Source organism: Mustela putorius, unplaced genomic scaffold (genome assembly GCF_011764305.1).
Source record: "Mustela putorius furo isolate JIRA1106 unplaced genomic scaffold, ASM1176430v1.1 tig00000095_pilon_pilon_pilon, whole genome shotgun sequence".
Taxonomy (NCBI): domain Eukaryota; kingdom Metazoa; phylum Chordata; class Mammalia; order Carnivora; family Mustelidae; genus Mustela; species Mustela putorius.
In genome coordinates this window covers 38,872,585-38,895,751 of record NW_025421280.1, presented here as the reverse complement: position 1 = coordinate 38,895,751, position 23,167 = coordinate 38,872,585, and the positions used below count along the sequence as shown (strand labels likewise).

General features: G+C 59.9%; 2 protein-coding genes across 3 annotated transcripts; one reads left to right on the top strand and one right to left on the bottom strand.

Moving 5' to 3' along the window:
* Positions 1-1,885: 1,885 nt before the first annotated feature.
* On the top strand, positions 1,886-6,231 carry GIPC3 (GIPC PDZ domain containing family member 3). Its single transcript, XM_045086667.1, has 6 exons — positions 1,886-2,423; positions 3,219-3,404; positions 3,546-3,726; positions 5,524-5,636; positions 5,869-5,950; positions 6,061-6,231. Exons 1-6 carry the CDS (start codon positions 2,199-2,201, stop codon positions 6,210-6,212), a joined length of 939 nt encoding a protein of 312 aa, XP_044942602.1. The 5' UTR covers positions 1,886-2,198; the 3' UTR covers positions 6,213-6,231.
* A 3,499-nt stretch (positions 6,232-9,730) lies between these two features.
* Positions 9,731-19,894, bottom strand: TBXA2R (thromboxane A2 receptor). 2 transcript variants are annotated; one of them, XM_004771388.3, is made up of 3 exons: positions 19,356-19,894; positions 14,307-15,175; positions 9,731-10,433 (listed from the first exon to the last, which is right to left on the bottom strand). In XM_004771388.3, the coding sequence occupies exons 2-3, from the start codon at positions 15,090-15,092 to the stop codon at positions 10,188-10,190; spliced, it is 1,032 nt and encodes a 343-aa protein (XP_004771445.1). In that variant the 5' UTR covers positions 15,093-15,175; positions 19,356-19,894; the 3' UTR covers positions 9,731-10,187. The 2 variants fall into 2 exon arrangements, with proteins under 2 accessions (XP_004771445.1, XP_004771446.1); XM_004771389.3 differs by lacking the exon at positions 19,356-19,894 and adding an exon at positions 18,643-19,339.
* Positions 19,895-23,167: the final 3,273 nt, after the last annotated feature.

The window sequence follows — 23,167 nt, the reverse complement described above, 5'->3', positions numbered from 1 at the left end:
AGGGTCGCTGCGGATATAATTAGTAGGGATGAGGTCATCGGGAGTAGGGTGGGCCCCTGATCCAATGTGACTGGTGTCCTTATAAGAAGACAAAGATGCGAAAGCAGACACAGGAGACAGCCATGTGACCCCAGAGGCAGAAATGGGAAGAATGAAAGCTGCCAAGAAGCGCCAAGGAGGGCCAGCCGCCACCGGAACGGGAGGACAGGCAGGGCAGGCCTCTGCCGAGGTCTTGGAGGGAGCATGGTCTTGCTGACGGGCTGACATCACACTTCGGGCCCCTGGAAACAAGAGAGTAAATCCCTGTTGTTTGAAGCCCTACGGCCACCCCAGGAGACTACTCTAACCAGACACTCTCACCTCCCCACCCCAGCTCCCTTGTCCCCCCCCTTCCCGGCACAGGTACCCCTGTCCCAAATTTAGAGTTTTTCAGGCAAGCCTTTCTGTAACTTTTAGCACATAAGCCTATCTTCCCCAAATAGTACCGTTTTGGTGGGGTTTGGTTTTCTCCTTCAGTTTGTAAAGGTTCTGAAGTGTACAATTGTGTGGTTTCTAGTACATCTACAGAGTTGTGCAACCATCAGCACAATCTCATTCCAGAACATTCCCATCCCCCCAAAGAGCAGCCCTGTACCCCTTAGCAGTCACCAACCCTCCCACCTCCCTCAGCCCCGGGCAGAAACGAATCCACTTCCCGTCCACGGAGGAGCCTGTTCCGGGCCTGTCACACACGTGGGCTCACACCCAGGGCGGCCTTCTGGGTCTGGTTCCCTCCCCGAGCGCCGTGTGTTCAAGGCTCATCAATGTCATAACATCCAGACTTTTAAACTTGACACGATGTTTTCTTACAGTGTCCAAAGCCTTCTGCAACTTGGCCCTTTCCATTAGCGCTTGGTTTCTGAGATTCTCCCAAGGCGGAACACCCCTCCCCGCCACCACTATATGGCATTCCATTGCTCTGTATTATAGGAGCCAAGTTTTTTTTTTTTTTTTTTTTAAAGATTTATCGGAGAGAGCGAGTGAGAGAGAGCACACAAGCAGGGGGAGCAGCAGGCAGAGGGAGAAGCAGGCTCCCCACTGAGCAGGGAGCCCCACACCAGCTCCATCCCAGGGCCCGGGGATCATGACCTGATCCAAAGGCAGACGTGGAACCCACGGAGCCACCCAGATGCCCCCCAGAGCCAAAATTCTTGTTGTTGGCTGCCTCCGTGCTGTGGTCCCAGGAAATCGTTATGGATCTTCCTGGTGCCCCCAACCCCTTCCCTCTTTCTTCATCTGTAACCTGGGGGTTCATTCATTTCCTCACCAAAGATCGCCTGAGCGCCTGCTGTGTGCCAGGCACGGGGCCCCAGGATATGCCGGGGCAAGGGGGGGCGATGAGACCGGATCCCCCGCCCTCTTACAGCTGACATTCTAGTCCTGGGGACAGCCAGGATACAAGAAGAACAGCTGATCTCTCCAGTAGTGCTCGATACCAGGGAGAAAAATCTGGGAAGAGATTGAGAGGTGGAGGGAGGAAGTAACATTTGAGCAAGTAGCCGAGGGAGGTGTGGGAGGGAACCGCATGGATGACTGGGAAATGACTTTCAGGCAGAAAGAACACATGTGCAAAGGCCCTGGGGCAGGACCCAGCCTGGCATTAGAAAAAAGGCAAAGGGGCCAGTATATATGGAGCAGGGGGAGTGATGGGGAGATGGGGAGGAAGGGAGGAGAGGGCGGGCATGGGGCAGGTTGTGCAGGGCCTGGTGGGCCTCAGAGAGGACTCCCCCCACCCACACACCCCAGGAGGGAGCAGTGGAAGGATGTGGCTGAGGTTATCCCAGGGTACCTGTCCTGCCCCCTTCCAGGGTTGTTGCAAGGATTAAATAAGCACCTGGCTAGAGGACAGGGAGCACTAGGCACGCTCAGCTGTTTTCATCCTGATCCCTGTTCTTCCCCAGTCTGCAGCCCAGGGCCCAGAGGACTACCTGGGGTCCCCTGGGAGCGCGCAGCTGGCGCTGGCAAGGCCCGGACACCTGGGGCCGGACCCCCCTCCGCAGCCCGCGGTGTCGCCTTCCCGGGCGGCTCGGGTTCCCGGATCCCCTTACTCCGGCGGCTCGACTGTCGCGCCCTGGACCGGGGGAGGGGAGGCTGCAGGAAGCGGCGGATCCGGCGGCGACGGCGGTGGCGGTGGCCGGGGTGGCCCAGCTCCTCCGGCCATGGAGAGCGCCGCGGCCCAGGAGACCCGGGGCGCAGAGGCCCCGCGCCCGGCCGCGCCCCCGCCCTCGCCCGCGGAGCCCCCAGCCGCGCCCCGCGCCCGTCCCCGCCTGGTCTTCCGCACGCAGCTGGCGCACGGCAGCCCCACGGGCAAGATCGAGGGCTTCACCAACGTCCGCGAGCTCTACGCCAAGATCGCCGAGGCCTTCGGGATCGCGCCCACAGAGGTGAGGACCCCCGAGCCCCCGCCATCCCACCCCCCGCCAGCGCGGGAGGCGCACCCGTCCGACCGGGGATAGGGTGGAGCCTGGAGCCAGGGACCGGGGGCTCCGGATTCCCCCTCCTCGGATGGAGGGGGTCCGATCACCGGATCTCAAAGACACACCCCTCAGATCCTGGGGTGCCCACAGCCTAGAGACCCTCTTCGCGCCCTGCGCAAAAGAGGAGCCCGGGTTAGGGTTAGTGGGTCCCCAGGCGGTCCAGGAGCCCACTGCGCTGAACCGGCTGGGAGTGGATCCCAGCCCTCGGGGAAGGGGAAGCGCGTCCAAGGCTCCTGGGCGCCGCCGGGGCAGGGGTTCCAGGCAGCCGCCTTCCAGGTGCGAAGTCGGAAGCCCCAGGGGTCAGGGGCTGGGCGGCAGGGCTGTGTGACTCGCAGCCCCCAGGGGGCGCCAGTAGATTCAGAATCGACTGGAAAAGTTGGCTGGAGTGTCAGGACACCAACTGGAAGACTGGGGATGGAGGAGGGGTCTCTTCCTGCCCACAACCCCCTTATCACCCTGCTCCTGGTTAGGAGGGTCTCAGACTCCCTCTTGCCCGACACCCCCCCCCCCCCCCCCATCCTGGTCTCACGTGCAGCCTTCTCCCCGAGGACTGGGATCCTGGTGGGTGGGTGACCAGACACGTTTCATGTCTCTTTGTGCCTCGGTTTCCCTCTCGGGCTGCCGAACCCATCACCCTGGTTGTCTGCACAGAGGGCAATGAGCGTTGTCATTAATTCTGGACTCCCCCTCCCCTTGGGACAGATCTTATTCTGTACCCTAAACAGCCACAAAGTGGACATGCAGAAACTCCTGGGCGGCCAGATAGGGCTGGAGGACTTTATCTTTGCCCATGTGCGCGGCGAGACCAAGGAGGTAGAGGTCACGAAGACCGAAGACGCCCTGGGACTGACCATCACGGACAACGGGGCCGGCTACGCCTTCATTAAGGTGCTCGAGGGAGGGCGGGTGACTTCCTGGGTGCTCGGGGACCTGGCACGAGGCGCTGCCCCTCTCCGGTCTAACCTGGGCTCCGGGAAGCCGAGGGGTGGCGGCTGGGCTGGCCCCGTGAGTGACTCTAGGTCCCCGCAGAGGATCAAGGAGGGCAGCATCATCAACCGGGTCCAGGCCGTGTGCGTGGGCGACAGCATCGAGGCCATCAACGACCACTCCATCGTCGGCTGCCGCCACTACGAGGTGGCCAAGATGCTCCGGGAGCTGCCCAAGTCCCAGCCTTTCACCCTGCGCCTGGTGCAGCCCAAGAGAGCCTTCGGTGAGGGCCACCTGGGGGCCAGGGGGCAGGTGGGGTGGTGGTGAGGAGCTCTTCCAGAAGCGGGTTCTCCGGGCGCCAGTACAGTGGAGCACGGGCGTATATGGGGGGGAATGGGACAGGATGGAAGGTTCTAGATGCCTCTGATGCCATGACGGGGGCTTCTGGCACTGTGTCAGGAATAGGTAGGTAGTTTCTAGATTGTCAGAGTCCATCCGGGGGTGGGGACAGGCGGGTTTGGAAAGATCAGGATCGGAGAAGGAGGCGTCTGGACCTATTCTGGCTGTGGTTCTAGAGAAGGTTTTTCCAGGTGTGTTCTAGAACCGTATTTTTAAAATTTATTTATTTATTTGTTTGTTTGTTTGAGAGCGATTCGGCATGAGCAGGGGGAGGGGCAGAGGGAGAAGCAGACTCCCCACTGAGCAGGGAGCCAGATGTGGGGCTTGATCCCAGGACCCTGGGATCACAAGGTGAGCAGAAGGCAGATGCTTAAAGGACGGAGCCACCCAGTTGCCCATAGAATGGTGCTTTCCACAGAGAGGTCTGCGAGCTGTCTGTGCATGGGGTAAAGGACTTGCTCTCCAAGAGGTTTTCCCCAGTTCAGCACTGGGACATCTGGCCCAGCTCATTCCCTGAAGTGGGGGCCACCCTGGGCGCAGTAAGATGTTGGGCATCGCCCCTGGCTTTGACCCAGCAGATGCCAATGGCAACCCTTAGGTTGTAACAACCAAAATGCCTGCAGATATGGTCAAGGTCACCTGGGGGTGAAATCACTCGCCCCTGCCCCTGGGGTCGAGAACCCCTGCGTTAGAATGCAGGCTTCGTGTTTAACGGGCAGAGGTGTTTTTTTTAATAGCCAAGACTTTCTCAAGGAAGAAATCATCAACACACCGCTTTCCATTCCAGCACCACCTTCTTATTTTATTATGGACTGGCCCTTTGATCTGTGTTGTTCTCCAGCGAGAGGTTCTAGAAGCACCCAGGCACATCTGGAGGGAGGTCCCAGGGAGAAGGGGTCAGGGTGGGCTTCCAGATCTGCCCTTTAGCACAGCAGTGGACGCTGAGAGCCGTGCCCAAACGTAAGATGGATGAGTTCTAGACAGTCTTTTCTAGATGGATCCTCTGGCTACAAGAGGGTCTCAAGCAGTCCCTTCTAGAAAGTCATTTTAAAAAGAGGAGGGGGCGCCTGGGTGGCCCAGTGGGTTAAAGCCTCTGCCTTCAGCTCAGGTCATGATCTCAGGGTCCTGGGATCGAGTCCTGCATCAGGCTCTCTGCTCGGCGGGGAGCCTGCTTCCCCCTCTCTCTGCCTGCCTCTCTGCTTACTTGTGATCTCTCTCTCTCTCTCTATCAAATAAATATAGAAATAATCTTAAAAAAAATAAAAAATAAAAATAAAAAGAAGAGCGCCTTGGAGGTTTGGTCATTAGCCATCTGCCTTGGGCTCAGGTCGTGATCCTGGGGTCCTGGGATCGAGCCCTGCACCGGGTTCCCTGCTCGGCGGGAAGCCTGCTTCTCCCTCTCCCACTCCCCCTGCTTCTGTTCCCTCTCTTGCTGTGTCTCTCTGTGTCAAATGAATAATAATAAAAAAAAATCTAAAATAAATAAAATTTTAAAAAAGGAGGGAGATTTGGAGGAAGCAAGAATTCTCAAGCGGGGTCTCTGAGGAGTAACCCCTGGATGTAAGGAGGGCTTTGAAAGACAAGAAGGTTCTAGAAAGGCTCTGCGGGCAGCTTCAGAGCACTTACACAGATGCGGACCCGCCCAGAACACGTGCCCCTCTCCTGGCTCTGTCCCTTCCAGATATGATCAGCCAGAGGAGCCGCGGCAGCAAATGTCCCACGGAAGCAAAAATGGCCAGTGGGAGGGAGACCCTGCGTCTTCGTTCTGGGGGGGCTGCCACAGTGGAGGAAATGGTGAGTGAGGGGGACAGGAGCCTTCGGGGGCTCTGCACCGAGCACCCGGCTGACTCAGTGGGACGGCAGGTAAGAACCTCTCCGGCAAGCCGCTCGCCTCCCTGCGAGATGGGGCGTCGTCGTGGGGAGGCAGGACAGGAGCGGTGGCGCAGGGGCGGGGCCTGCGGAGGGGCTGGGCTGGAGGGAGCCCAGGCTTTGACCTTCTGGGCCGGGCCCTGCCCCCCTCCCCCAGCCCAGCGAGTTCGAGGAGGAGGCGTCGCGGAGAGTGGACGACCTGCTGGAGAGCTACATGGGCATTCGGGACCCAGAGCTGGGTAAGGGGCCAGGGTAAGCCGGGTGGACCCTGGGGGGGAGGGTAGCCCACCGGGAGGAGTCGAGGCCCGAGGAGCCCCCCTCACCCGCCTTCCCTCCTGCTCCGCCGCAGCAGCCACCATGGTGGACACGTCCAAGAAGACGCGGAGCGTCCAGGAGTTCGCGCACCGTTTAGATTCCGTCTTGGGCGAGTTCGCCTTCCCGGACGAGTTTGTGGTGGAGGTGTGGGCCGCCATCGGGGAGGCCAGGGAGGCCTGTGGCTAGTCTGCCCCGGGGCCCAGCGCAGCCCCAGCCCAGAACCCAGCCCCCTGCCCCAGCTCGCCGGGCCGGTTCCTGAAGCCCAGCTCGGCCCCAGGGCCCAGCCCGGATCTGAGACCCAGCCCTGCTCTAGAGCCCAGGCAGGCTCTGGGACCGAGCTTCCCGCTAGAACCGCTACCAGTTCTGAGAGGTCAAGTCTCAGCTCTGAGGCCAAGTCTTGCTCTAGAACCAAGCCCAGCTCTGAGACCAAGCCCTGTTCTAGACCTCAGGCCAACCCTGAGACAAAGTTCATCGCTAGAAGGCAATTCAGTTCTGAGACCCAACGCAGCCCCGAAACCCAGCCCTTCCCTAGAACCCAAGATAGCTCTGAAGCTAGACCAAGCTCAGAAACCAAGTTAAGGTCTGGGTCCCAGGTAAGTTTTAAGACACAGCCCGATTCGGAGATCAATCCCAGTTCCGGAAGCCAGCCCAGATCTGTGTCCAAGCCCTGCCATAAAACTCAACCTGATGGGGGAACTCAAGACAGTCGCATGACACAGCCGTACCTAGATGCCCCGTCTAGCTCAGGAACTCCCGTTAGTTCTGGAGCCCAGATCAGACTCAAGAAACAATCCAGCAACAGTAGCCACCCAGACTCAGGACTGGAAGACGGCTCCCAAACCCAGCCCTGCTCACCAGCTCAGATGTTCGCTGCGGCTCAGTCCAGACCCAGATCCCAGCCCTGTTCTGCAACCCAACTGCCCTCGAGTACTCACCAACATCCTGGGGCCCGGTCCGGCTCCAGCAATGAGTCCAGCTCAGAGACCGAGCCCAGTTCCAGACCCCAGTCTCGGGCTACTACCAGGCCCAACTCCCGAATTCAGACAAGCTCTGACACCCCATCCACTTCCGAGGCAAGGCCCGCCTCCAGAGCTCGGCTGGATGCGAAGCCCCGCTCTCCCTGCAGAGCGCAGACCAGCTCTAGAATACCATCTAACTCTGGGACCCAGACCGGTTTCAAGACCTGGACCATTTCCAGAGCTCGGTCCAGCTCAGGCAGTCCACCCAGCTCCACAACTCCGCTCCAGTCTGAGGCGTGGACTGGGTCTGAAACCCCATCCAGCTGCCAACCACAGTCGGTTGCTGAGAGCCCACTGAGCTCCAAAATCCAGCGAAACTCCAGAATCCGGCCTAGCCTTGGGACCCAGACAGAGACAGCAACAGACTTAAGCCCCACAATTCTGTCTAGCTCTGAAAGCGGACCCAGCTCCAGGACCCAGACTTGTCTGGGAGCTCAGTCAATCTCTGGGACTCAGCGTACCTCGGAAACGCTATCCAGCTCTAGACACCAGCTGCAGGCCACAGCCCAAGGCAGCTCTGGTGTTGAGCTGGATTTTGGGAAGCAGACCAGCTCTGGAACTCAGCCAAGCTCCAGGATTCACTCCAGCCCAGAAACCCAGCCCAACTTGGAAACACAGCGTGATTCCAGAACACAGCCTGTTTCTGAAACCCAACCCTGCTCTAGAACCCTGATAAGTTCTGGAACCCAGCTCAGGCCTGAGATCCAGCCCACTTCAGAGACCCAGCCCAGTGCAAGATTTCAGCCCAGCTCTAGGATTCAGCTCAGCCCTGAGATCCAGCCCAACTCTGGAACCCAGAGCAGTTCAGGAACTCAGCTCAGCTCTGGAAATTACCTTAATTCTAGAACCCATCCTGTTTCTGGAACCCAGTCCAGCTCTAGAACCCAGACCAGTTCTGGAATCCAGCTAAGCTCCAAGACACAGCCCAGCTCTGGGACCCAGAGCAGTGCAAGAATTCAACCCAGCTCTGGAGCCCAGCTCAGCTCCAGAACTCTGTCCAGTCCTGAGACCCTGCTCAAATCTGAGACCCAGCTCAGTCGCGAGATTGAGTTCAGCTCAGAAACACAGCCCATCTCTGGAAGCCAGCCCAGGTCAAGAATGTTGCCCAGCTCTGGAATTCATCTCAGTTCTAGAATCCAGCCTCTTTCTGGAACTCAACCCAGCTCCAGAACCCAGAGTAGTTCTGGAACCCAGGCCAGCTCTGGGACCCAGAGCAGCACAAGAAATCAACCCAGCTGTGGAGCCCAGCTCAGCTCAAGAATGCAGTTTTCCTCTGAGATTCAGCTCAGCTCTGAAACCCAACCCAGCTCCAGAACCCTGATCAGTTCTGGAACCCAGCTCAGTCCTGAGACCCAGTCCACCTCAGAGACCCAGCCTGAGACCCAGCCCAACTCTGGGACCCAGAGCAGTACAAGAACTCAGCCCAGCTCTGGAAGTTACCTTAGTTCCAGAACCCAGCCTGTTTCTGGCGCCCAGTCCAGCTCCAGAACCCAGACCAGCTCAAAGATCCAGCTCAGCTCTAGAAATGGACTCCACCTACAGACCTCTGGCCTTGACCCTAGAGCCCAAGCTGATCTCACTCCCCCAGCCCAACATCAGCCCCCAGGCCCACCGCCCAGAGTCCTGACTCTGGCCCCTAGCATAGCTGCTCAGCCCCAGCCCCAGCCCCATGATCTGGTACATGGAATGCAGGCCAACAGCGGCCTGGGCCGAAGCCCACCAACTTCCCACCTAGCCCCACAGCCACAGATCCCCTCAGCCCCCCAGAAACCAGCCCTCTTCCCCAAGCCCCAGCTAGGACCCCAGAAGTCCACCGCACCCACCAGATCTATCCTCTCTAGTTCGGCTCCCGGGGTGGCCCTTCCGCACTCCCAGCCCCCTGAGTCTCTAGCTGAGAAGCCTGTCCCCTCCCCCACACTCAAGGAGTCAAGGTCTGCTCCTATGGGGTCAGAGCCCCTTCCCCACCATGGGGAGCTGTAGCTTGAGGGCAACACAGTTTTGGCTCCCATAATCCCCCCACAATCTGCTGTCCCTCCCAGCTGGGTCCCCTGGAGGCAGCAGGTGACCCCATTCCCCCAGCAGGGAGGTGTTGGGGGAGGAGGAAGAGTGGAAACAGGGACTTTAGTTTCACTCGGGCCTGGCTCAGGGCAGTGTAAGCAGATCCCAGGTCTGTGGAGTGGAAAGCTGGGTGTGCGTGCGTGGGGGGGGGCATGTGGGCAGGAGGCAGAGAAACGGGGGTCAGGGGGCAATTGTGTCCTCATGTACCTTGAGGGCTCATGGGGAATAAAGGCACCTCTCCCACCCCTGCAGCTGCGTGTGTCATTCTGGGGGGAGTTCACAAAGAGGACAGACAAAGGGGCAGGCATGAGGGTTTGGAGGGGGCGCACCTGACCTCACCGGATGTTTTCTAAGCCGCTGCTCTGTGCCAAGCCCTTTACTAAGTGCGAAGCCGGCCTGCACGGAGCTTGCGCTCTGCAAAGCCTCAATCATCTGTCCCTTCAACCGATGTTTACTGAGCACCTACTATGCGCCAGGTGCGTTTGCTCAAGGCCCTGGGCACCTTCAGTGTTGAGCGAACGAAACAGGCACCCCCTCGGCCCCCCGCCCCCAGCTCTGCTCTGGCTGCCGTGGGCACGTGGTCCAACGCGATCCAATGCACAAACTTTAAAGACTGATGACTTCAGATCCGAGGGAAATTTCGGCCGAGGGGGCCGTGATATATTTTGGCAAGGGAGGGGTCTCACCCGTGCACACTCAGTATTTCCTAAGCAGAGCCTTCGTGGGTTGGGGTGTCCAAGGGCATCAACCGTACCCCAGAAAGCAGGTCATAGTCAGGGGTCGGAGTCCCCCATTCGCAGAGGATTGCTGGAAGGGGAGGCTTGTAAGTGTCCTTTCCTCGGACGCCCCCTGACCTGACATCACCCTTCCTGGGGCCGGAGGGGGCCGGGAAAGGGGCATCCGGGGAGCGTTAGGGGGTCTCCAAGGCTGCGGAAGAACAGCCCACAATCCTGCCACTCCAAGGCTTGGTCCTTCTGAGACTCCGGGCTGCCGGGACCCCAGAACAGGCAGCTGTGTCCTCGGGAGGGACGCGCCAGCTGGGAGAGCACCCCCACCCCCCCCACCTCCCCGCAGCCGACCGGCTCTAGGGCACTGGACGTCTCTGGGTGAGCTGCGGCCGCAGGGACAGCGACCTGGGCCGGGCGCTGAGGCGAGGGTGGAGGCGGCGGATCACGGCCCGGCGGAAGAGGATGTACACCCAGGGGTCGAGGATCTGGTTCCAGGTGGCCACGCGCAGGTAGATGAGCAGCTGCTTTTCGGTGGCTCGCGACAGCTGCCCGCTGGGGCTCATGGCCGGCGGGCTGCGCAGCACCGTCTGGGCGATGAAGACCTGCGGGGGATCAGAGCAGTTAGCCCGGCCGCCCGCCAGCCCCTGCCCCGCGGCCCACGCCCACCCGCGAGACCCTCGCCGTTCCTGGCCCTGCCTTGCTGTGTGACCCGGGGAGGGCTGCCCGGCCTCTCTGAGCTTCAGCTTCCTGCGCGCCTCCGGGTGCGGGTGGGAGGGAGCCCCGGAGCCGGCCCGCCTCGCTGGGCCCTGAAACCCCCTCCCATTCTGAACATGTCAGGATGAAACTTTCCCACTGCACCCCAGATTCTTAGTTCTTATATTCTATGTTCTATTTAGCTTGTTATCATTATTATTTTTTAAGATTTTATTTATTTATTTGACAGACAGAGATCACAAGTAGGCAGAGAGGCAGGTAGAGAGAGAGGGAGAAAGAGAGGGAAGCAGGCTTCCTGCGGAGCAGAGAGCCTGATGCGGGGCTCGATCCCGGGACCCTGAGATCATGACCTGAGCGGAAGGCAGCATCCCAAACCACTGAGCCACCCAGGCACCCCTAGCTTATTATTTTTCAAAGATTTTATTTATTTATTCACAAGAGAGAGAGAGAAAGAGGCAGGCCCCGCCCACCCCGCGGAGCAGGAAGCCTGATGCGGGGCTCGATCCCAGGACTCCGGGGCATGAGCTGAGCGGAAGGCAGAGGCTTCACCCACTGAGCCACCCAGGCGACCCTGTATGTTTTATTTTAAATAACTTTATTTTATATTAAAATTTATATAATTTATGACATGGTTTTACACGAAATAATTCTATATTAAATTTGTATATTGAATTATTTAAATATATTTTGTCACTATTGAAATTTATGTTTAGTATGATATATATGTAAGTTATTTACAAATATGGAAAAAGGAGTTATTTAATAATTCACATTGTAAATTATCATTATACTAATATACTAGAGGTATATATTATATGGTATTTAAAATTACAGAATATTACAATTGTAATTATATAACTGTATAATTTATATAATTAAACATAAATTATAATACAACAATGTGATAGTCATAATGTATATTTTATAACTATAATTAAAATTCATATTAAGCATAATTATAATTCATATTGTGTTAAGTTATTACATTAAAGTAAGTTATTATGGTGAAATATTCATACTGGGGCACTTGGCTGGCTCAGTCTGTGGACCGTGTAATTCTTGATCTTGGGGTTGTGAGTTCAAACTTCACGTGGGGCAGAGATGATTTAAGATCTTTGGGGGACACTCGGGTGGCTCAGTTGGTTAATCTTCTGCTTTCATCTGCCTTCGGCTCAGGTCATGATCCCTGGGTCCTGGGATCGAGCCCCACATAGGGCTCCCTGTCCTACCCACTCAGCCACGCCCATTTGTTTCCGGTGGCTGCTTTCCCATCCGGTTGGGACGGCAGAGCTGAGTATCTGTGACAGAGGCCATGTTTAAATATTTACCTATGGCTCTTTATGGAAAAGTTTTCCCACAAAGGGGACTCAGGAGGTGTTGTTGTTGTTGTTGTTGTTTTAGTAGTTGTTTAATGATTCAGTGATTCTACCTAAGGGAAGGGACGCCTTTCCCCTTATGTCCAGTGAGTGAACTCCTATTCGTGCTTCAAAGCCTCAGCTCCAATGGTTCAGAGCGGGACAGAGCCCATTCTGGGCATCCCAAGAGACTGGAGGCTGGGTGGCCGGGAGGAGAGGTCAGGGTCCTGGGAGGTGACATGTGTGTGCACCTCACGCAGGGGAGGGAAGCAGAGAGCCAGCAAGGAGCCAGTTCCTGGGGTGGGTCCCAGCTGCTGGCACCGATGGGGTCCCGCGGGAGCAGCAGCCACAGAATGCTGCTTCTGGCTGGAAAATATGCTCTTGTTCTGCCCTGAGGTGCCCTTCTCAGGCCTGTTCTCATGGATATTACCCTTCATATTTATTGGGCAGCACCCGAGTCAGGTCCTCCTCTGTCCACAGCCCTCCAGGGCTCCCACCTCCCTGGCGGAGAAGCCCAAGTCCTCCCTGCAGTGCCCCCTCGTCCCCTCTCCGCCCTCCCCTCCTCCGTTTCTCCCCTGCACCCACTCTGTTCCTCCTCACTGATCTTCTAACATGCCAGGCAGGGTCCTGCCCCAGGGCCTTTGCATGTGCTATGCCCTCTTCCTGGAATGCTTCCCCCCCCCAAGCCAGATCTCCACATAGTTCACTTCTTCACCTCCACCATGTCTTTGCTCAAATGTCACCTTCACTGAGAGGTCCCTGACCACCATCGGGCCCAGTCTCTTGGGACATCCAGAATGGGCCCTGCTCTGCTCTGAACCATTCCAGCGGGGGCTCTGAAGCATGGGTAAGAGTATTACTGCTAAATAAAACTCAGGAAGGCATTCTAGACAGACGCTCCTTAAATTGTTAAATGACTTCTGGGGCCCCTTGGTGGCACACTTCTTCTTCAAGGACGGTGTAATAACTTTTGTAAACACAGTCTCGGCCACAGCTAGGCTCTGCAGCTTCCGAGCAACGAGGAAGCACGCGGGTGTGGCTATGTTCTAACAGGACTTTATTTCTGGATGCGGAAATTTGAATTCCGTGTCATTGTCACGTGTCAAAAAATGTCAAAATGTGATGCTCCTTTCTTTGCGGTTTTCCTCCGACCACTTACATTTGTAAAAAATTCTCAGCAAAACAAAAAAGACAAAGCAAAAGCAAAAAAACAAATTTGTGATCTTTCCATTTGCAGGGTGTTTTTTCCCCCTAAGATTTAATTTTTGTCGTCTCTACACCCAGAAGGGGGCTCGAACTCACAACCCTGAACTAAAGAGTCACACTCTCCAACAGCTGAGCCCACCAGGCACCCCTGCAGGTTTGGTTTTTGTTCTAGCTCTTTTCACTTCCTACTATGGACCCCTTCCTGCATCCATACACAAGGTTTATGGCCCGCCTTCCCCACTGGCAAGAGTTCCAAGAAGGATCTCTGTCACTTCTGTTCTCTGCTGCGTCTTCAGTGTCTGGACTAGAGCCTGGAACATAGGAGTCACTCATGAAATGTTTGCGGAAGGGCCAAATGATTAATGGGTTCATTTCCGTCTCACTATAACTCGGAAAGGCAGACGCTCTTTAATCCCCCTGATCACCAAGGCTGGAGGAGGGGGAGCCCAGAACCAGAGTCACATAGCAAGTCCTTGCTGGGCACGAGTCGGACACCAAGTGTCTGACTTCAGACTCCAGACATGTCCTGATCAAATCAGAAATGGAAAAAAATACCACCCCAAATGGGAACCACACTGACAGTGGAAGGACTTCAGCCAAGCTTTCCCCCGAGTCAGAAAATCTGGCCAGAGCCCGGTTTCAGAACTAGTAGGCTTGGGAAATGTTTGATGATTCAGTGATACTACCTAGAATGCCTTCCTTTTTCTTGTTTAGTAGGTAAACTCCTATGTATCCTTCAAAACCCTAGCTCCAATACCCCTTCTCTGGAAAACTTCCTCTGATACCCCAGATAGAACATGGGAGTCCCTCCCTGGGCAACCCAGTCCTGACCCCAGCTGGGGGTCATCTGTGTCTCGTTGGGAGCTCCTCAAGCAAGGACATTCGAACACTGGGGTCTGTGCCCACATTTTCTTGGGTGGATGAGAACCTGAGGATTTAAGTCCCCTGTGGAGGGGCGCCTGGGAGGCTCCGTCGGTGAAGCCTCTGCCTTCGGCTCAGGTCGTGATCCCAGGGTCCTGGGATCGAGTCCCGCGTTGGGCTCCCTGCTGAGCAGGGAGTCTGCTTCTCCCCCGCCCTCTGGCCTTCCCTGGGCTCTTGCTTGTGCTCTCTCCCTCCCAAATAAACACGATCTCTAAAGGTAAGTCAGCAAAGCCACCGAGGGTGGTGGGAGCCCTGGGCAGGGCCCCCGGCCGCACTCACCAGCAGCGGCATCCAGCAGATACTGGCCACCACCATGATGCCCATCAGCTGAGCCATCATCTCCACCTCGCAGTCCCGCGGGCGCTGCTGGGTGGCCTCCCGCCCGTGGTAGACGTGGCACAGGGTGGCCACGCTGATCGTGTTGAGCAGGAAGGACAGCCCCACCGAGAAGCTGCCAAGGAGGGTGAAGAGCAGCCCGAAGGCCACGTCCCCGGGCTGGGCGCCGAGCGTGAGGAAGCACCAGGAGCCCGGGTACTGCACCGTGTAGCGGCCGACGCCCAGCAGGGGCAGCAGGCCCAGCGCCAGCGCCGACGCCCACACCAGCCCCACCGTGGCCCAGGCCCGGCGCTGCGAGGCCCCCGCGGGCCGCGAGAAGGGCCGGGTGATGCCCAGGTAGCGCTCCGAGGCCATGGCGGCCCCCAGCAGCAGCGGGCAGAGGCCGAAAAAGACCATGATGACGCCCATGAACTGGCAGAGGCGGCAGCTGGGGTCCGCGGCGCGCCAGTCGAACAGGACCACGTGCTGGGACACCACGATGGCGCCGGTGACCAGCAGCCCCAGGAAGTCGGTGAGCACCAGGCCGCAGAGGAAGGTGAGGAAGGAGGAGCGCGCCTGCGAGCTGCCCTGCCGCGCCCCCGCCAGCACGCTCAGGGCCAGCAGGTTGGACGCCAGGCCCACCACGCAGAAGGAGGCCGCGAACCAGGGAGAGGCGATCAGACGCCGCTCCTCCAGGGTGATGTTGGTGGGCCGGAAACAGGGCCCCAGAGAGGTGCCATTAGGCCACATGGCGCCGGAGCGGGGAGCGGAGGGTCACCACCCCATCGGGCCGACGCAGCGGGTGGGGAGAGCTGGCGCTGGCTCAGGCACGCCTGGGGGAGCAGAGAGAAGATTTGCTGGTGAGTCATTGTGCATTTTCCCTGGAGGGGGCCTGGTGAACTCCTACACCATCTTCAATACCCACGTCAAATATCCCCTCTTTCAAGAAGCCTGTCCTGGCTCCTCTCACGCCCCACGCAGTATTACTATGACTAAGAGCGCTGGTATCATGGCTCCCACCGCTACTACCACCAGCTCTGGCCCTCCCCAGACTCAGTGACCCACCAGGGTGAGGACCCGTGTCGTCTGCTCTGTGGCCCCTGGAGCACAACACCGGGAGTCTTTTCTGAGTCACAAAGAAGAACCAAGGAGCTGTGGCCGGGAACCACCAACCTGGCGGCCCCTGCGTGAGCCCAGGCAAACGGTCTCTTCGCCCTGGGCTCCGTGGCCCCGCTGGCTCGTCACCGGGCTGAGCCCTCAGCCTACTGCACAACCCAGGGCAGATTTCAGCCGCTGCGAGACGGGATGTGTGCGAGGTGAGGAGGGCAGCAGGTGGGTGGCCTGAGGCCACCGGCTCTGAGGTCACCACTGGACCTGCACGTACATGGGAGGCCTGACACTTCCGGCACTTTTGGAAAATGCTGTCTTGCCCATGGTGGGATTGTGTGGGTTTTCCCCCCCGTTCTCATGGCATTTAAAAAAAAAAAAAGATTTTATTTATTTATTTGACAGAGAGAGACACAGCGAGAGAGGGAACACAAGCAGGGGGAATAGGAGAAGGAGAAGCAGGCTTCCTGCAGGGCAGAGAGCCCGATGCTGGGCTCAATCCCAGGACCCCGGGATCATGACCCAAGCCAAAGGCAGAAGCTCAAAGATTGAGCCCCCCAGGCGCCCTGTGGCATTGTTTTTATAATGAAGAAATAAATGCAGAAATCTAGTTCCATTCTGGGAACAAAAACAGAAAAACCCAGCTCATCTGGAGCAACAGACTCCCTGGGGACGAGCTAAAAATGGCAGCGAGAGCGACCTGTTACCCTCCGGGGCTGCGGGAGGACGTCGGAGACGCCGGGCCTAGCTGCCGCGAGTGTGGGTGGACAGACCAGACGTGGAGATGTCTGTCGCGCAGAAGCGAAGCAACAGACCATCCAGAGATCAGCTCCCAGTGCCGAGAAGGACACACCAGAGAGGCCGCTGGGGGCGCTGGGGCCTAACTGGCGGGTCCCTGGGCTCCTGCCCTGGGTCTACACCGCAGGTCCCCCTGTGTGGTCAGTGAGGCTGCCCTGGGAGCAGGGCAGAGGGGACGCAGGTGGGTGGGCGTGGGCAGGAGGTAGGGCCGGCGGGCAGTTAGAACTCAGAAAGCTCCTTCCGTGACCCCCATTTTGCAGAAGGGAAAGACAGAGGTGCCAGAGAGGCCGAATCTCTCCTCCGAGGCCCCACAGCCTGGCCTGAGTTGATCTGGTGTAAATCCAGACCTTGCTGTGGGCAAGCCCGTGTAAATGATTCGCAGGCCTGCCGGCCGGAGGGAACCCTGGTGTGGAGGGTCCCCATGACCACAATTTGCTCTAAGGGCTGGAATTTTCTAGAAAGCGGGTCTGGCCAGATTGGAATCCGGGTGTTGCTATGAACCCCGTCACAGGCCCCCGCTGGGAGCTCCCAGTTCCCTTCCTGTAGAATGGGGGGACAGGAGTGAGCTAAGCTGGGTACAGGGCTTAGTGCCCTGTAGGCGCTCACTTCGCGCCAGCCCTGGCTCCCCGTCCTGCTAACTGGTGTGCTGGCCTGGCCCCTCTGCTCAGCGACTCCCTATCGCTGCTCATGAATTATCCAGTCCCTGGCAACCGCACTGAGCTTTGCTTCCAGGCCGGGAGCCAAGGCCATGGCCACGGCCACTTTGGTTGGGGGGTTGCTGCGGTGAGAAAACGGGGTCCAGAGAGAGGTGGGTGGCTGTGCAGGGGCTGTTCACAGTGATCACGCCCTTACCCTCCATGCAGAGCAAGGGGCCCGCTCTCTGCAGTCACAGACTTGGCCTACATTTGGATTCCTCTTAGGACGGGGCACTCGCTCCCTCGAGAGCTGCTACACACTGTTTCTGAACCTTTCTGGGGACTTGGGCTGTGCCTGCGGCCCCTAACCCGACCTCAGCCTGGAGGGACCACCAGCTCCTCCTGGGGTTTCACGGCACCACCCTGCGTGGGAGCTCAGGCACTTCTCATTCGCCGTGGGGCCACATACCCTGAGACTGCCTCACGTCTCCCCTGTCTGGGAACAAACCTATGACCCAGAGCCCTTGGCCGTGGGGGAGGCTGGAAACTGGCGTGACTCTCTCTGGGCACAGCTGGTGGTTTCCACTCCCCCCTCCCCCCAACAGGTTCAGGTGATAGCTGCCATCTCAAGTTCCCTAGGCACGCGGGCCAGGCCCGTAGGGACCCCTGGCAAGGCCTCCTTTGCCCTCCGAAGTTGGCGAGAGGCATGGCAGGCCCTCCCCTGCAGGAGACTGTTGACACAGTGCGAAGTCCAGAATCAGTCCTGTGTGGCCCTTGGGGGAATACGCCTCCCTCTCTGTGCACGGACCCCCGATTCCCACCCCAGATTTGCTGCACAGACCCAGGCTTCCATGGCCCAAGAGCAGGGAGGTTTGGGCTTTGACATTCTAACAAAGGCTCTGGCATTCTAACAAGTTCCTGGTTCTGGAACTCAGGAGTCCTCAAGTCCAGAATTCTAAGGGGCCGAGGTTCTAGAACCTTGACGGGAACGAGGCTGGGTCCTGGGATCCAGAACTTCCATCTCAGCTCCTGGAACTTCTTGGAGGACATCAGTCCACCTGGGTAAGGCTGGGCCATGGCAGGGCGGGGGTGGACTGCTCCATCCTGCCCCAGAGGCACAGACACCAGGCTGGGCCCTCCCAAGCTCAGCCGCCAGTGGAATGCGATCCCTGGTTCCCAAGGGCCAGGCCCCTCCCCTGCCTGCTGGCGGCTGCCGGCCGGGCTCTCCTCCGGCTCCGGAGCTAGCCGTCTCTCAACACATCCGTCTCCCGCTCAACACTTCATCCCCCAGCTTGCCGGGCCGCCTGTCTCCGGGCGCATCCAGACACCCTGCAGGGGCGAAGATGCGCTCCCACCAGCTCGGACTGGAGTCCCTGATCTGCCACCGCCAAGCTGCAGGCCAACGCCGCCAAGCCTCAGTGTCCCCCCCTCTGCGAAATGCAGAAAACGGGGACACAAAGTCGCCTACTGGTATTCTGGCTGATCTACCCAGGCCTGACCTGTCCCCATGGCCCTCCGCGCCCCCACCCCATGCCTGAAGAGCTTTGCCGGCTCCTGGGGTGCTGCGGGCTGGCCGTGTGTGCAGGGGACAGCCCCGAGGTGGCCCCCTTCATGTCTGCTGAGTCCTCCAAGCTCTGGCCAAGTGAAGGCCGCCGCCCTTTGGTGTAAAGCTGCGGGGGCCAGGCCAGCCCATGCCTGGGCAGCCTCGCAGGCCCTGGACCAGGACCCCTCCGCAGACACCCCGGGAGACGCACACTTACGGGTAGGGCCCCTGTCGGTCCCAGGCCTGCTCTTGTCTCCCCTCCCCACATCACAAGGCTTAATTTCCGGGAACTTTTCCTGTTTGTGACAGGACCGGCTCCCACCTCAGAGGGGGCGGGGTTGGGGGGGCGCCTCCACAGTCATTCCAGCTCCGCCCTGGGAGCCTCATTCCCTCATCTGTACAATGGGTGCCCTCGAGGGCTCACCACTCAGTGGCCAACAGCGGCGGGTGTGGGGGCCGCACAGGAGGGCAGGTGTGGTGTGCGGTGAGGGGACCAGCCCTAGGCCTTTGGCCGTGGGGACGGATGGACCCCGAGCGATGGACACCGAGTTAGAGAGACGCTGCAGACCTGCGCGGAGACCCTCCGCTGCGCCCGCCCAGACACACGGACGCACGGCCACGCTTGCTCGCGGCCGCACCCAGCACCTCGCACCCTTCCTGCCACATCCGAGGACCCTGGGCGGCTCGGCGCCCACCCAGGGAGACGCGCCCAGAGCACATCCTCAGCCACGCTGGGACGGGCCCAGGGCGTACAGTGCGGGCGCGACCGCCCCCTCGGGGCACAGACCCGGTCTCCACAACGCCCCCGCCCCGACACCCAGCACCTGGCTGCCCGGCCGGCGCGGGGACACACCCACCGCGGGGCGGGCCTCCGCGGGACACACCCGCCCGCTCTCACGCCCCGCCCCTAACCTGGCGGCCCGGCCTCACCTGGAGACGGTGACCGGTGGGACGCGCGGGGGTCGCGCCTGTCGCGGAGCCCCGCGGGCGGGCCGGCGCCGGGCCCAGGCCGGGGAGGGCGGAGCGGGGAGCAGGGCGGTCCGGCCTCCCGGAGCCCCCGGGGAAACCGAGGCACGGCCAGGGGCGGGCCGCCCAGAGAACCCCCGGCCTTTCACGTCCCCGCAGGGCACAGATGGAGGGCGCGGCAGCTCCGGACGCCGGGGTGCGTGAGGTCCGTCGGGGCTGGAGGAGGGGCGACGAGCCCTCGGGGCCCGAAAGGGAGATCCGCGGGGCCTAAAAATAGCCCCGGCCCGGGGCTCGGATCCGCAGCCGGCGCCCTGTCTGTCCTTGTCTCTCTGTCTCTCCGTTGTCTTCACGGGCCCCTCCCCCTGCACTGGCCACGCCCCTGTGGCCCGGCCCAGCTGATGGGGGTCAGTGGGCAACCCCAGCCGGTCCGGAAACCCGCGCAATCGCCTGGGGGAGAGGGCACGTCCTCCTGGGCTCAGGGAAAGGGATGCGGGTGGCCGGGGTGGTCGGCGCCCACCCGGGAGCCTTTGGCCCTGGGCCACCAGAGCCAGGCCCCGAATTATTCATCATCTGGGCAGCACCCAAGGGCAGCCGGGGAGGGGCGGGGCGGCGGGCGGAACCGGCCCGGGAGGCTCCCAGACCCCCGCCCAGGGGCCCAGAGCTCCAAACTGGGGAACTGATGGGCTGGGGCCTGGCACCCAGTAGGTACCTAATAGATGTAGGGTGTGCTTAGAGGGGAGGAGCGCCAACACTCAGGGAGCAGCTCTGTGGGCGCCCTGCCGAGACAGCCTTCCCGGCCACCCCCGCCCCCCCGTCCCCCGTCCCCAGCAGGTCAGCAGGCCCTGGTGGAGGTTCTGGGATTCCAGGAAGGGTGTCCCCTAAGATCAAAGGCTTGGAGATGGCAATGGGGCTGGAGGAGGAAGGGAAGCCCCCAGACAGCTCCCTGCCGGTGGGTGAGGAGGTCAGTCCCCATCCCCCTCGTCCCCAACCCGGGTGCTGGGTGCAGAAGGAAGCCCCAGCCAGTCACTCGGGGAGGGAGTGAGAGTGAGCCCAGGGAACCGGGAGCGGGGCTTGGCACAGGCCGGGTGGGCTTCCTTGAAGACCCCAGACCCAGGGCTCTGGGCCAGGGTCTCATCAGCCACAGAAGCAGCGGGTTACCAGGCTGGGTGTGGCTGGAGAAAAGCCAGGTTAGGCCTCCAGCGGGTGAAGAGGGTCCAGTAGCTGAGGTCAGCCTTGGAAGCCACATGGACAGCAGGATTTTGGTGTGAAGGGGTGACCCTGGGCCTCACTGGTCCCAAGTTAGGGCCTGCACTGGGTCAGGGGTGGCTGGTTTGCCTTGGCCCTGCCCCAGCCAGTCCTCGGGAGCTTGGAAGGACACGCAAGGTCTGGCTCTGAGTGATGACATGCTTTTCTGCTCTCTCCTGCTCTGCCTTGCGTGTCCCGACACCCCTCTTCTGGCTCCCCACCCCACCATCCTTCCGGCCTCCAGGACCCAGCGCACAGCCAGCATCCCCAGCGTCCTTCCGGACGGCCTCTCCCGTCCTGGCCCAGCGTCTGAGGTGTGGAGGATTCAGAGGTTAACTCTGACTTCTCCTCCTTGGTGTGGGGTCTCCCCAACTCCTATGCATCTGCCAGAGCCCTGGCTCCAAGGCCCTGCTTGTGTAAAGCCGCATTCTCCCAAGAAGTCTCACACACACACACCCCCCGCCGCCACCCCCACCAAAACCTCTTCAAGAGCAACTCCGTGTCTTAGTCCACGTGGTGGGACAATTCTGCATCAGATCTGCCCTTGAGGATGCCCTCCTGCTGGAGAGACAGAGTTGGACAGAGTCCAGTCCCCTGCGGCCAGGCCGGGGGCCAGAGGAAGTGAGAGGGCTTAGGGTGGCCCAGAGATGAGCTAGGAAGGCATCCTGGGGGAAGAAGGTGAGAACTGGGCTTTGTAGGATGAATAGGAGTGCCAGGGATCAGAGACACACGGTCGTGGCAGAAATTATGTTTAAAGCTTTGGGGAGGAAAGGGAGCACGAGGCTTGGGAAATTGCGAGGAAGGCAGATGGCTGGAAAGAGGATGTGGAGCTGGGCTCCAGATGTGGGGGGACTTGAGGGACACGGCTCCCTTCCCACGTCCTCTGCCCGAGATAACAGGGACCAGCGTCCTTTCTGGGAACGGGCCACAGCAGGCATCAGAGAGGGGCACTTGCCCCGCACTGAGTCCAGGCAGCACCGCAACTCTGCAAGGCATTGTGGGAACCTGATGGGCGCCCGGCCGGCTCCGTCGGTAGAGCACGAGACTCCTGATCTCGGGGCTGTGAATTTCAGCCCCATGTTACATGTGTGGAGAGCATGTAAAAACACAGAATCTTGGGGCGCCTGGGTGGCTCAGTGGGTTAAAGCCTCTGCCTTCGGCTCAGCTCATGGTCCCAGGGTTCTGGGATCGAGCCCCGCATCGGGCTCTCTGCTCAGCCGGGAGCCTGCTTCACCCTCTCTCTCTGCCTGCCTCTGCCTGCTTGTGATCTCTGTCAAATAAATAAACTCACTCTTAAAAAAAAGATTAAAAAAAAAAACCCACACAGAATCTTAAAAAAAAAAAAAAAAAAAAAAAGAAGGGGAAACTGAGGTCCAGAGGGAGGAAATGAGGCATCTAAGGCCACATGTGGGTGAGATTTGCACACAGCTCTGGCTTCCGGTACCTCCAGGCCTCCCGCCCAGCCCCGCCCCTGGCAGTCTAGGGCGGCTCGGGAGGACCAGATGGTGAGAACAGAGGCCAGGCTCAGGATGCGCCCCCCGGGGCTGGTTTCCGGTGGGGGCCAAGCAGGGAGGATCTATTCTTAGCCTCCGCAGCCCAGGGCAGGAAAAGGATGGGGTGGGGGTGGGGGGCAGCTTAAGGCATCGCGTGGACCCTGGGTCAGGAGGGTGGGGGCCAAGGGGTGCCTCCGTCCCGCCTCAAGGGTCGCCCCTGACCCCAGCTCACAACCCTGTCCGGATCACCTGCCCTCTCTGGCTCCCCAGGGCACTGGGAAGAGTCCAGCCCCTGGGCTTGCTGTCACCCCGCTGGCCCCCTTCCCCGGGAGCACCCGCGGGCCTGTCCTCTGCCCAGCAGCCCCGCGCTGCCTCGCCCAGTCCGGCTCCTGCGCCCCATCTCTGGGAAGCCTTCCGCGGGACTTCTGGGCCCCTGAGGCCCAATGCCTCCCCCTGCTGCAGCCTAACCCCTTGGTCTGGGGTGTCTGGGCCCTTCAGACCGGGTATCCCGGCTTAAACATGCACCTGGTGAGCCACACGGTTCCCCCTCCTGGCGCAGCTGCCTCCCTTGGGGTCCACACTCTGCGGGGACTGCAGAAACAGAGTTGGGACTCTCCTGGGAGCAGGTGGAGAAACTGAGGCCGGACATGGGCGGCGAGCTGGGAGGTGGGATCCCCCCCGCTGCAGGCTCTAACCCGACCACCACTTTCTAGGCTTGAAGATGTGGGTCTCTGCGAGCCTCAGAAGCCCCAAACAGACATAGACGACGTTGCATAGAGCTGGACGGTGCCGGGACACAGCCGCCACCTCACCCAGCCTGTGACCAAGCGCCAGGCTATGCTGAAGGGCCTCCTGGGTGTGCTCCAGACTCAGCCCCGCACCCGGGGGCCTGCTCTGTGTGCAGTGACAGAGCAGCGACCCAGAGATCACCTGGTACCAACTGTGTAGACACACGCAAGATTCGAAGGTGGTCCGGGCAGTCAGAGATGGACGAGCGACGTGCGTCAGGGTGGGGCAGGGCCAGGACGTGCTCCGCGC

Bases quoted from the DNA above. Each gene is read 5' to 3' on its own strand.
- GIPC3 (XM_045086667.1), top strand. From the start codon at position 2,199: ATGGAGAGCGCCGCGGCCCAGGAGACCCGGGGCGCAGAGGCCCCGCGC. The intron at 3,727-5,523 runs GTGAGGGCCACC...TGTCCCTTCCAG, and splicing joins GCAGCCCAAGAGAGCCTTCG to ATATGATCAGCCAGAGGAGC. The intron at 5,637-5,868 runs GTGAGTGAGGGG...CCCCTCCCCCAG, and splicing joins CTGCCACAGTGGAGGAAATG to CCCAGCGAGTTCGAGGAGGA.
- TBXA2R (XM_004771388.3), bottom strand. From the start codon at position 15,092: ATGTGGCCTAATGGCACCTCTCTGGGGCCCTGTTTCCGGCCCACCAAC. The intron at 10,434-14,306 runs GTGAGTGCGGCC...GATCCCCCGCAG, and splicing joins TCTGCTGGATGCCGCTGCTG to GTCTTCATCGCCCAGACGGT.